General features: G+C 36.7%; 1 protein-coding gene across 1 annotated transcript; it reads left to right on the top strand.

Moving 5' to 3' along the window:
- Nucleotides 1-9995: 9995 nt before the first annotated feature.
- Nucleotides 9996-10298, top strand: LOC143532361 (uncharacterized). Its single transcript, XM_077027428.1, has one exon. It carries the CDS (start codon nucleotides 9996-9998, stop codon nucleotides 10296-10298), a length of 303 nt encoding a protein of 100 aa, XP_076883543.1.
- Nucleotides 10299-13508: the final 3210 nt, after the last annotated feature.

Genomic DNA, 13508 nt, shown 5'->3' with positions numbered 1-13508 from the left:
CATCACCAATCCAATAATCCAACCAGAACATTATACTAGAGCCGCACCCAACTCTCCCTTTGAACCAAAGACGGGTATCGACATTTAAGCTCTCGAGGATCCCTGGGACAGCAGCGATTTGTTTCCACGGACCGCTAATAGACACCTTTGCTGGAATATTATTCCAGGCTCTAGATCCCCCATGAACTGCCCAAATAACCTTCCGCCACATACCGGAGTCGTCAACTTTGAACCTCCACCGCCATTTTGAAAGGAGACTAAGATTAGCGTCTCTAAGTGAACCAAGACCTTCTCCGCCATACTCCGTTGGGGCAATAACGTTTTCCCAAGCAATCCAACTCAATTTATCCGCATCGATGTTACCACCCAAAAAAACGTCCTACGAATCCTTTCCAGGCTCTTGATAACTTGTAAAGGCGCCTGGAAAATTGAGAAGTAATAAAGGGGCAAAGAATTGAGTACCGACTTTATTATACACTTTAGACACATTGGTTTTCCATCCCGTATTGGTTTCCTAAACTTTTGGTCAATTAAGGAGCAAGAGTAAACGTATATTACGTGTTTACGTGTTTTTTTTTTCTATTTAACTTTTATCTTAGGTGCTTTTTCTAAAGTTCTAAATTTATTATGAAGATATACTTTTATTTAGTAATAATTGTTCTTTAATTAATTTTTGTGTGTTTTATTGTTTTAGTTAATATATAAGATAATAATAATTAAGTATGATATATATATATATATATGAGTCTCGCCTTTTATTTTATTAGGTACAACATGTTTATATAAAACAAAAATTGATATAGATTAAATAAAGGAAAAAGTAGATGAATTGGATGATGAGCTGGCGGTTTGAAACGAAGAATATAACGCTCACTAGAGGATAAATAAAAGTGTTTGAATGTTGGTTTGAAGTCTGATGTATCATGCTAAAGTGACTGTTTGAAACAAGGACATCAGCTGCCACTGAAGATGCTCTTAACACATACTGATTATCAGACACATTTATTTTCAAATTATCAATAGTAACTTATGAGCTTACCACTAACCGATCCACTATTTTTGAGTTTTATTATCAATAGTAACTTATGAGCTTACCACTAACCGATCCACTATTTTTGATAAAATCTACTATTTTTGAGTTTTATCGTCTCCCGTACCCGTGCCCGGGAAGATTTTTGATAAAATCTACTATTTTTGAGTTTTATCGTCTCCCGTACCCGTGCCCGGTTCCCGTGCAACATAGGACCCCCCCCCTCAAGGAGAAGAGCTTTAAAGTTTAAAGAGGTGCCCCATGAGGTACCAAATATTTTAATAGCAGCTTGATCGAACTCGTAACTCACATGATTTTCTTATTTCATCTTATAAGTAAACAAAAATCACCTAATTAACAGCTTAATATATAACTTTAAAATCCTCTACTCTTTAATTTTATGGCTTAGTGCTGTATGCCACTCTTTAATTTTATGGCTGAGTGTTGTGTGCCACGATCTCGCACCACACCCAAGTTTCCATAGCTGCAACTCAATGCTATGCAACTTTTCTATTTTCTTTTATGCTTAGTATATTTGTAGTGGGTAGTTTGATAATTATCAGCTTAGTATCTTTGTATTGGGTAGTTTATTAAATAGTGGATCGGTTATATATCTTAGCTATATAAGCCAAGAGTTCTAATGTGTTAAGATTATGAATTGAATGAAAATGATTTAACAACCAAGATCTCTTTCAAAAATCTATGATTTTATGATTTTCTTATCTTCGAAAGTTTTATGATTTCTAATCTGGTTCTATCTATTTAATTCTCCTCCAAAATTCTGTGTCTAACCTGATTTCTATCTATTTTGTTTGGACCATTAAAGATTAGGTTCGTATCACTTAAGAGGAAAACATAGTAAATCAAATTTACAGCCCGGTACATAATCATTATTTGACTATAGTTAATAACAAGACTATAATTAAGTATGGAGATCAAGTAAGCAGCATCAAAACAAACTACTAAACCTCCTGCCATCACCAATCCTCTCCCCTCAACTCTCTCAACCTCCTCGAATGCGGATACTCCGGTACTCCCCTAGCCGCAGCCTCTCGAAACATCCGCATCGCCCTCAATAACGCCTCCTCCGCCGTATCTAGCTGCTCGGGTCTCCACGACATCACTTTCTCACCACCAAAATACCCATCCGATGTCCCTTCCATCACTTTAGCAAGCGGCTTTCTCGTATCACCGACCTCAATCTTCGACAACGGGACGCCTTATGCCCCTTAAAAAACTCCTTATCATCCTCTTGTTGCTCTTCTCGGCTCGCGGTCTCTTCCTCGGGCCACGGAGACCCGTCTAGCCCCGCACATGTTAAATCGTCGGGTTTCGTTGATTTCCTACGCTTCTGTTGGACGTGTGGATCGATTGGTGTGTTGATACCGGGTGTTTGTAGCTTAGAAGATGATAGGTTTGATTGTGGTGATTTGGGATGCATGTAATGATTGTTTTCTTTTGTGGGGATATTGGTTTTATCTGGTTTCGGGTCTTCGGATTCACCCGGGTCAATTCTTGAGTCTTCTTCGTCTGGAACTTCATGATCTCTTGCTAAAGATTTCGAAGCCATGTTTTGTTGTGCGGAAAATGGTGGTTTTGTTGTGAGTATTTGTAGGCTTTTGAGGTTTAAGAAAACAGGTAGGAGAAAGAGGAGTGGACACGTGGCAGGGAGTTTCGGGAGGTGTCTAGATTTAGGGTTGACGTGGCAGAAAAGGTGAAGTGGTGTCATGTTGAAGGGAACTTGGTTGATGTGTCCAGAACTTTCAAGGATCAATAAAGATTACTAAATTGGATTAAACATATGGTCTTATCCGTGAAGAATTTTTATAAGACAAATTATTAATGAATGAATATATAAAATGAGTAAGTTCCTAAAATGCTGAGTAGTTAAACTAGGACTAGTGGTAGGAGTCTATCCTCCTTAAGTAGAGACACAAATATAAATTTTTATTTGGGTCGGTTCGAAATATATCTAAGTAAAGGGACGGATCAGGGTTTTTAATCCCGGGTTTGAACTCGATAGGAGGCAAGGGTTAACGGATTTTATTCGGTTTCCATGATCAGTGGGTTACAGTGTTAAGGCTCTTAAGGCGGTCGATGATTGACCTTGGACATGACATCGAAAGGATAGATTTACACGTGAGATTCTTGTAATTCAAAAGAAAAGGTTAAAAAGATCATTTCTGTTGTAGAGAATGTTCAAGAAAAGTGAAGTGAACAATATATTTGTGAAGTGGTCAAACATTTTGTTGCACGTCAGGATTTGGAGCAAAGGGTAATGTGGTCCGGTTTAAAAGGCAGGTGCAAAATGTTAACAAGCAAGGAATTTTGCAATATCCTACTATCCCACACCTTGTTTGTTTGTGCAACATTTGTGATGCCACCTTTTGAGATTGGTTTGTTTAGGTTGCGACGATGGTTTGTTTTTTGTTGTAGCAACTTATCTTGCAGTCATGATGCGGTCAGAATGTTCTTGGGTTTAGAATTTAAAATAATTGCGCACTCATTTTACATGATTGATTTTATGCCCGCACATCAACATGGGGAAAAAGGGTTCCGAACCGACGAATTATATGTTATAATAACAATTTAGGAAATCTAAGTTGCTACAATAACCATTTAAGATTTAAACATCCCAATTCTTCCACTATCATCCACAAGTACATTTTAATCATCTTATACGTCCCAATGGTTCAACTTACGATTTTAAATATCCCATTTCATCTTAAGGATTAACATCACAATTTCGTCCACTTGAGAATTTAATCATCCCATTTATTCCTATTGGTCATTCAGCATTCCAAATTCATTTACTTTGTGTTAACCAAAGAAGCATGGTCTAGCGCCTGACTGGCGGTATCACGGTGACTTTCTCTAGAAAAGGGTGCGAGTTTAAATCACATTCGTGACATGTTGTCGTGCATAAGCCAGATGTTTTACCATAGTGACCCTTCTGACGGTAAGTTTAGCCTATGAGGCCCGTGCCACAAGCGCTGTTTGCGACCCCGAGTGTGGGTGAACTTTTGCCTATGGATATACTAATTGTGTGTTTAGTTACATACAGTTAACATCCGTTTCAATTTAAAGATTTGATTGCAATGCATAATCCATTCGGAGGTGATGCAGGATGGGTGAGATGACATAGAGAGATGGAATCATGATATGCTTGGCGATGTCATTCACCAAATTGTTAAACCAACAAAGAAGGAAGTCTGACGAGCAAGGTGGAGAAACGGGATAAAAAGTGATCCGTTGGTATAGCAGTAGGAGTGGAAAAACCGCCCCCACCTTCAGGACCAAGCCGTAACACATGATGCTTAGTATGATACTCTCCAGCCTTGGTCATAAGATCGATGTTCACCGAATTGATCACTAAAACACATGTAGTAATCTCTCAGTTTAATCACATAATTAAAATCAAGTTACTTTTGAATCAGCTATAGCAAATCATATAACTCAAACATGTTTGACACGTTTGTCATTTTAATACCTCAAAATAAGTGATCTATTTCTTTTCACTTCCACAACTTGTATATATAAGTATTAACCATTTTAAAATTATTGTTGACCAATGATTAATAAGATTAATAATCAATTCACAAAATTCAAGCCTGCTAGACTTAAACTTTCATTTACTTTACAAATCATAATCAAACACTTTAATTATTACTAAAAATTGTCTACTGTTATTATAATCCGCTTTAACCAATTATCGACATTCAAAACAAAAAGTTATATAAAAATCCTTTACAAATCATAATCAAACAATTTAATACTTTAATTATTATTAAAAAAAGTTGTCTACTGTTATTAATCCACTTTAACCAATTATCGACATTCAAAACATGCTATATAAAAAGTAAAAAACCCACTATAAGTCAATTTAGTCAATTTAATGACTTAGTTTCTCATTACACCTACCCACTTCTTTAAATTTGTGCATTATCCAACTCTAGTCACAATTTAGTTTTTAATTATGTTAAAAACTGGACCAAGTAGACTTATATAAGGTTCTAACAAGCTATACACTCCAGAATTGTGGTTGATTGTATATAACTTTTACAAAAAGTAGAGTTTCTCAACATATCAATATATCAATCAATCATACCAAGTGAAATCTCACCAATAGCATAGCTATAAGTAGGGTCTGGGAAGGGTGGGATGTAGGCACACCATACCTCTATCCACATGGATAAAGAGATGGCTTCCAAAGAGACCCCCAGCTCTAAAGTACATATGTATGAAGCAATACAAAGGAAATCAGAATTTAATAGTAGTAATAATAATAATAATAATAATACAAATAATAATAATAACAATAATAATAATATTAATACTATTTATGTAGAGAAATCAGAGTTTCTCAACAGATGTTACGAAAACTACTACGCGATCACAATGCGCAAATCCGACCCATAAGGCTAACATGCTACCAATTTTCTTGTTTCACGATCAAATTACTTACACCTAAAATATTAGACAAACCAATATCAAAATGTTGAAATTTAGAATTCTTCAAATAAATTTTTTTTCTTTATTATTGAAGTATTACATTAGATTTTGATACTTTGACCTACCTTGCATCTTGGGCTGGGCTAGGGTCTTGTGGGTTCATAAAGGAATAAATTTCTTGGGCTTGAACTGCTATTGCTTAAATCCGGTTTGTACGTAACTAACAATGTTGATAATAAATAGCCAAAACTAGTTTGCACGAACCGAGATACTATTGAACCCAGTTTCCAAGTGGAAAGGACCAGTTCGCTTCTAAAGCAAGTTTTTTATTCGGTTTTAACCGGGTTCGATAAAGTAGTTCTCAACCAAAATCAAACCCACGGTGGCTTGAAACCGTGGCCAGTTACACCAAACTGGCTTCGTAATAGTTCGACTTGACATAAAATCCAGTTCTAATTTATAAACCTGTTCACATGTTCTCTTCTATAACTATGTATGGTCGGCCGCTCATCCTGATGCATCACGAATAATAAATTGTTTTTTGGAATGGTGATTTTATTGTGTTTAGGTCACCACACTTCCTAAATTGAAGAGCTCCAGTAGGGCAACCCTACTATGAACAGACGATGTAGTTTTAACCGGGTTCATACTGGCTTCAGAGTTAGGCTTGGCCGTTCCCCCGGAAAACCATACCGCTGGCTGCCACTTGATAGTCGTTGTGCTACCATAAGAGCAGAACTCTCTTGTGCAACCCACGGTGGGACTAAAACCCAAGTGGGCTCGGGATTCGAATTTACAACCTTGCACAAGGAATATCTCAAATATTTCATTGTCTTAATCTACCAAAGTCACACAAATGGAAATTGAACTTGAGTCTCTACTTAAAAAACTCAAGTCTCCTATCACTAGAACACGAATATCACCAATAATAATTGATAAATACAATTTCACAAGTCTTCATATTTGTTTTGTTTCTATTATTTGTGTTAAGAAGAATACATTTTAAACAATCATTCATAAGTCAAGTGGTTAAGATGAGACACTTAAAGACTTAATTTAATTAAGAGAATGTCTTAAATTAAAGTTCGATCAATGGATTTTCTCACGGATAACCTCATAAGAGCATTCTAAGCCCATTCCCTACCATATATCAATATATATCATAAAATTACACTAAAAGTTATTGTATTTTCTCTCTCCTGTTTAATTAAATAATACTTTTATACCTTTATCATTATCTTTTCTCTCTTTCACTCACACCCACTTTTAGAATATATTAAAATATTATACGGTATGAATAGTGAAACCCCAAATTTAACTTTCCCATATAACATTTTCTCTTTCCTCTACTCACAACCACTCGTAACCATACCATATAATTTACAAAACCCTCTCACACAAATATAGGGAATATGCTGAGAATGATCTAAGACCATGTGTAGTCATAAAGCCCCTCCCCTGGGCGTTATGCGTCACGTAACGCCCAGTCAGAGTTATGATTTTTTACAAAAAACATAGTGTAGTCATAAAGCCTCCATAACTTTGTTTATTTATTTATTTTAATTCTCGTGCATTTGTAAGGCCCCGTTACCGGTAGCCCTACTTTCGTGTTGGATTTACTCATAAACGCAGTTCTAAATATCAGAGTTAATTAAAACATTCGCGGAACATTAAAAACATTCAAACCATTACATTCCATAACCATAATTCTTGTCTTATCGAGCATTCATAGTCATTTAAAAACAAAACATAGTCTTTTAAAATAAAACATCATAGCAAAATCTTCAGATGCCAGCTTCGTCCAACTCTGTCATGTGTCCTCCTCAAGCTACCTGCCTCATTCTACTCACCTGCGTGCACACTAAAAGTCAGCTACGCTGAGTGAGTTCTAGTTAATCACATAATCATACAATACCTTCTTACATTTCATACTTAACCTCTTAACTTTCTTTCATACACACATAAATGCATATACTTTCATTCTTACCTTCATACTTTTTTTACATACATAATCATACGTTTTAAAGAGTCTTTCGCCCTATAACCTCACAGATATTATAAGGGTCTGGTCCCTAACATCACAGATATTATAAGGGTCTGGTCCCTAACATCACAGATATTATTAGGGTCTGGTCCCTAACATCACAGATATTATTAGGGTCTGGTCCCTAACATCACAGATATTATTAGGGTCTGGTCCCTCTTCGTTACCATATAACCATGCCTTTCCTTCGTTTGTTAACTTTATCGCATTTATACATATAAGCAAATACATTATACTTACCTTATACGTAACACTACAACCTGACAGTACGTGCAATATCCGAATATCGTTCACGTACTAACAAGCAATCATTCATACATTTCACATCATTCATATAAGGCATACACTTATCACTTAGGATAAGTGTATTAACAAACATATCGAGTATGCACACAGCCCCGAAAACATAACACAGAAGTGGGGCTAGAAACTCACCTGAATCCTGTTACGCTCTCCGTTAATCGTTATTCCCTTCTTGAGCTGTGCACGGCTAACTGTATAATATTTACATGTATCAATTAACTACTACTACTACTCATGTTGTATTTCTATCTTTATATAACCCACAACGAACGGGAGTCCGGGGGCAGCGCCCCTGGCAGCAGGGTCTAGGGGCGGCAGCCCCTAGCAGGGTCCAAGGGGCAGAGCCCCTGGCTGGGGTCTAGCTGCCAGGTCAGCTTGGAAAAATTTTATTTACATTAACTGTCTTAACACATTTTCCATTAGGTTTTTAATTTATTTTCTAAGCGAACTTAACTTTAGGCGAAGTTAAACCTTAAGCGAACTTAGCTTTGGGCGAAGTTATATAGCAGCGAACTTATGTATCCAGCGAAGTTAACTAGGAAGCGAACATATAGGGCGAACTTAGCTGATGGCGAACTTTAAGCCATGCGAAGTTAGGCTTGGCGAACTTGGCCTTAGGCGAAGTTAACCTTGACAGCGAACTTGGCCTTAGGCGAAGTTATCCAGCTGCGCCCAACTGTTCGTCCCCAAACCCCATAATCATCATCGTTTCATCACGAAAGCCTTGAATGCGAGTTTAACCAAACCCGTAAACATTCTTATGTTCATTTTCGGATAACACTTAACACGTAACAGCATAAAGCATGAATCTTTAAGGCTTAAACGTTTACTACTAGATCTAGGGTTCATTTTACACAAGCCGCACATGTTTGCAGGTCTAACGAGTTCGTTTTAGCATCAAGTTCACAACTTTACGTTTCATTTGTATCCGATCTATACCCGTTCTAAGTTTCAAGGTTAAACGTTACTAAAAACGTAAACTTTAAAGTAAAACGGCTTACCTTTCGGTATCGGTTAGCTTGCTTATGGACTCTAGATCTTTGTGTATGGCTCGTATAGCAAAGATCTACCACAAACGGATGTTCGCTCGATCTCGTTTTCCCTCTTCCCTCTCGGTCGTAAGGTTTATGGTGGTGTAGGGTGTGTGTGTGTTTTGAGTGTGTAGAGAATAAGATGGAAATGAATGAGGGTTTAGGGTTTTAGGTTGGTTTAGGGGATATTTATATCCCTTAAAGCCCATGGACCTAAGGCCCATTCCCATTTAACCCACCTTAATTAATCTAAGTCCATGATCCGTTCTTTACTCGATATTACTTAATTAATAACGCGAAATCACTAAACGTAACTTTCTTTATTTATCATTATAATATTCAGGATGTTACAGCATTCCACCAGCGTTATATACAAAACGCCTAAAAAATAACCCAAAACGCCAAGGGCGGTGAGCCCCCGGCGTTATAGGCCAGAAGCCTCCGAAGAAGCTCCACTACGCTTGATCTAATGGTAAAATAAATAATATCAGGTAAAATAAATAATATCAGATGAACCAGTAATCCGTTAATGTTTCAAATAATCGAGAAAAACAAGAATAAATTTGGGGCAGGGGCCAAGATAGACGGGAATCCGATGTCATTCTCCTAACACAATACATCATAAATTAATTAATAAATAATTTAACATACTACTACTTTTTTTTTTGAACGACCAACTAAGTAACGCCGGGTACTCTGTACGCGGCCCCATTGGCTAAAGGTAGCCCGATCCGGCCACTATTCCGGACGGACGGAGCTCCTAGCGGTCCACCTATTGAGGAATTCACCAGATAAAACCCGACCCCCACGCCCGACAAATGGCACGACAGCGAGGAGCGGGTAAAACCGGGTGAGATCAGGACTCTAACCCCCTCATATCTCCCATATAAATTGGTGGTAATGAGGTTTGAAACCCCTACCTCTCACTGGTAAAGTGAGTGCTCTACCACTGAGCCATATCCAATTTATTAACATACTACTACGTGCCTGCCCCAAATCCGGGTTGAATAAATCCAGGAATTAAAAAATATATACTCATCATCGAGTACACTCCCAAAGAATCTTTACATAACCAAATGCCTCTTATTATTATCATTTTTTAGGGATCCAAATCCTTAATTAATTTTAATTCCATATGGACGGAGCCTACAATCACCCACCACCACCCAATTTCCACTACCAGATCGACCGCCGCCTGGAGATTGTTAGCGGCAAGGGTGGTAACCAAATATACGCCGCCGGAGTTGATTATCCTCCGGCGAGGACGTCCACGTCGTCGTCGAAGCCGTGGGGAGGGTTTAGTGATCCGGAGAGTAAGCGGAAGAAGAGGATTGCTAAGTATAAAGTGTACACCATTGAAGGTCGTGTTAAGGCTTCCTTTAGGAATGGCATTCGTTGGATTAAATCCAAGTGCTCCGATTTCATTCATGGGATTTGATTTGTATTGGTATCGGTAATGGTAATGGTGTGTTTTGTTGTTGTGCTTTTGTTTTGTTGAATTAGTTGATTAATTATTAATTGGTTTGAATGCTTGGATTTTGATAGTGCATGATTGTAAAAAAATTTCGACTAAGACCCGATTAATCTTTTGATAAGTTGTTAGTCCCTATCCCACCGTTCAACTAGCGACTTCCGATTACTACAACCCTGCTACTTGAGTGTATTGTTTTGGTAAGTAGAATGGATTTAGGGTTTTGGTTATGATTTGTGTATACCAAATTTTGGTGATAATAGTTCAAATCAATAATATATGTTGAAGACAATTTTTTTAATTTCTTTGTAAACTTAGTGTGTTAGGATTATTGTTTGTGTCCACCAACTATACACCACCACCATTATAATTACTACCTCTTTCACTGGCATCGTTGCGCTTGCACCTGTAGCGCCATAAAACACCATCTTCGATTGCTACCACCATTGTATCCGTTGCCACCATCATCACACTTTCTTTTGCATGTTTCTTTTGAAGTTTTTTTTATTGTTCCTCCATACCAGCATATTAAACTAATTAGGCCATCTTCATTCATGAAGCTATAAAATTTTGTTTGCATACATGACCTATAGGTTGATTTCGGTTGTATTTTGAGTCTAACTGGTCAGATGTATCCAAGCACAAGCAAACTCGCCATTGGCATGAACCAAAATGGTGTGTTAGATGGGTAGAGTTAGAACATGTGTGGAACGAAAGCAATAGTTTCTTCTTGTTCACTGTCCTATGGGTTTTTTATACTACATTTGTAAATCGAGGACGTATTTGTATGATCACATTGCTAATCTCACTCAACCTATACATAAATCTCATTTCATACGTCTACAAAAGAAATGTTGGATCATAAGAATGACTAAGGTCAAATACCATCAGCACATTTTAGTTGTATTGGTTGTGGATGGGAGGATAATTCCGCAATTAAACATGGTTAAATAAGATACTTAATCCTAAGATTGGTGAAGCTTGGACTAAGACGACGAGAGGGCTGGACTCAAAATTTTTTTAAAAATTTCACAAACGAGGGGGTGCCGGGCTCAAATTTTTGGCCGAAAACAGTTAAATTTACACCAAGAATAAAATTTTTCGGCCAAAAGCGGATACATTTACACTAATGTGCGAAAGGGGGGGGGGGGCTGGGCCACCCCGAGCCCTAAGTAATACATCAACATATTTTGGATGTTGTTAATGCGAGTATTAATTCATAGGTAAGCATGCTTAAGCAAGAGATATTTCAGGATGAGTGACCTTATGTGAAGTATTAACTCGTTGTGGGCAAGTAATTATACATTATTGATTGATGCAATAGATCAAATATAGTTAAGGACAAGGTGAGTATCACGGGTGTCCAAAGAAAAGAGAAAAATGAAATTTCAGTAGCACTGCTGCTGTAGATAATTTCTACTTTACCAACCTAACGTTGATCGGACAATTGTTGATTGGTGTTGACCAACAACGGAAGGCTGTTGAAGGCAACAAGGTTAACGAAAAGTGCAAATAGAAAAAAAGAGATACACGAACACAAACAAAACTTCAAGAGACAAGAGATTTACGTGGACTTGTCTAAACCGGCCTATATCAACAACTGTAACTAGTGAGACAATCTTATTACTCTGGAGGTGATCAGAATTACAATTACATAGGTGATATATAAATATGCTAAACAATTAAAATTTGCATCCAAAGAAACACAACAAAAATAGATTTACTAGTATTTTGACAACTAACAAAAAGAAAACTCAAATTTTGACTGAAAATAAGATTAACCCAATAAATATCTCAAAAGATTCCTGTAAGGCTTGCAATATACAACCACATAAACAAATTTGTGTTATGTTATTGTTACAAACGTTCCACAAATGTACAGTCCTCATAAACGCTCATCTAAGAGGTCGCGACAATTGTGGGCCTAGTCCGCTTGATAGAGGCACGTGCCTCTTAGAGGGGAGGTATCAGGTTCAAACATGGGCATGTAATAGAATTATTGCGATAAAATATTTTACGAGTAACATTTGTCATTTAAAAAAAAAATAAAAAATCTAGCGGGAATAGGAAGTGGGTTTTAAGTTATCCAAGAATGTATCTTTAATACAAAATACTAAATCCTTTTGTTAAAAAAAAGGGTTACTTGAATATCAATTTTAATCATATTTAACAAACAAGTTCTTGAGTGTGATCTTACTGTAAACGTTAGTTTGTATAAAACTAATACATGTTTTGATCCGTTAACCTTAACCGGCTCATTCGCGTGTCTAATGCTTGCACAGTGTAGATATAAACAAAGAGAGGACAAAATATAAGGTAATACGATACTTTCTACAAATAGTGTGGTACCAAGTTGGTTAACTTTTGTTGCATATTGAACAAAGAAATAGTAGTTGCAATATTCGCCTGCAGAATGCTTTTTCCTGACTGGTTTCACGTGGTTTTCTGCACTAAACAACAATATCTAACATCTCTCCTACCTTGAATTCCAAATTTTTCACCTTTATTTTCAAGGTTTTTAAGGTGGCATTATTAGGCTTTTAAAGAGCGAATTTACATTTTTATCACCTTCATAAATCACTTAATTATTATTACTATTATTATTAGATAAACTAGATTTTAATAATTCCACGTAAGAGCATTCTCATCCCATCCCCCATCTCTCTCTCTATAATTACACTAAAAAACACTACATTTCTCTCTTCTGTTTAATTAAATAATATTTTTTATACTTTTATCATTACAGTTTTCTCTCTCCTCTACTCACAACCAATCCAACAAATATTAAAAAATAAATAGGGGCAAACATTGTTCCCCAAATGTTTCCCCAAATTTACAAAAAATCATTACATTTCTCTCTCCACCCTATAATTTACACTCACAATCACTCATAACCTCACCCTATAATTTGCAAACTCCCCACACATAATTATAGGGGTAACTGAACAAATATACAAGATGACGACTCAAACATGACCTGTTTTGTTAAATGTGGTTAGCAGTTTAACATAAAGTTGGCCTGTTGTGCTAAACTTGTTTAACGATTTAACTCGAAAGTGAGTTAAAATTAAATCTAAGCTCAGAGATTTCACCTTGCATTCGTTGAACAATTCATAAAAATAATAATGAGTAACTAAATATAAACTCACAAATTCCACCTTACATTGTTGTTGAACC

This window comes from Bidens hawaiensis, unplaced genomic scaffold (genome assembly GCF_021521415.1).
Source record: "Bidens hawaiensis isolate Kalapana, Puna unplaced genomic scaffold, B.hawaiensis_p1.1 tig00009444_1, whole genome shotgun sequence".
Classification (NCBI taxonomy): domain Eukaryota; kingdom Viridiplantae; phylum Streptophyta; class Magnoliopsida; order Asterales; family Asteraceae; genus Bidens; species Bidens hawaiensis.
The sequence above is the reverse complement of the archived record's forward strand: the minus strand, read 5'-3'. Positions and strand labels throughout refer to the sequence as shown.

Excerpts from the sequence above, each read along its gene's own strand:
- LOC143532361 (XM_077027428.1), top strand. The coding sequence starts at position 9,996 with ATGGACGGAGCCTACAATCACCCACCACCACCCAATTTCCACTACCAG.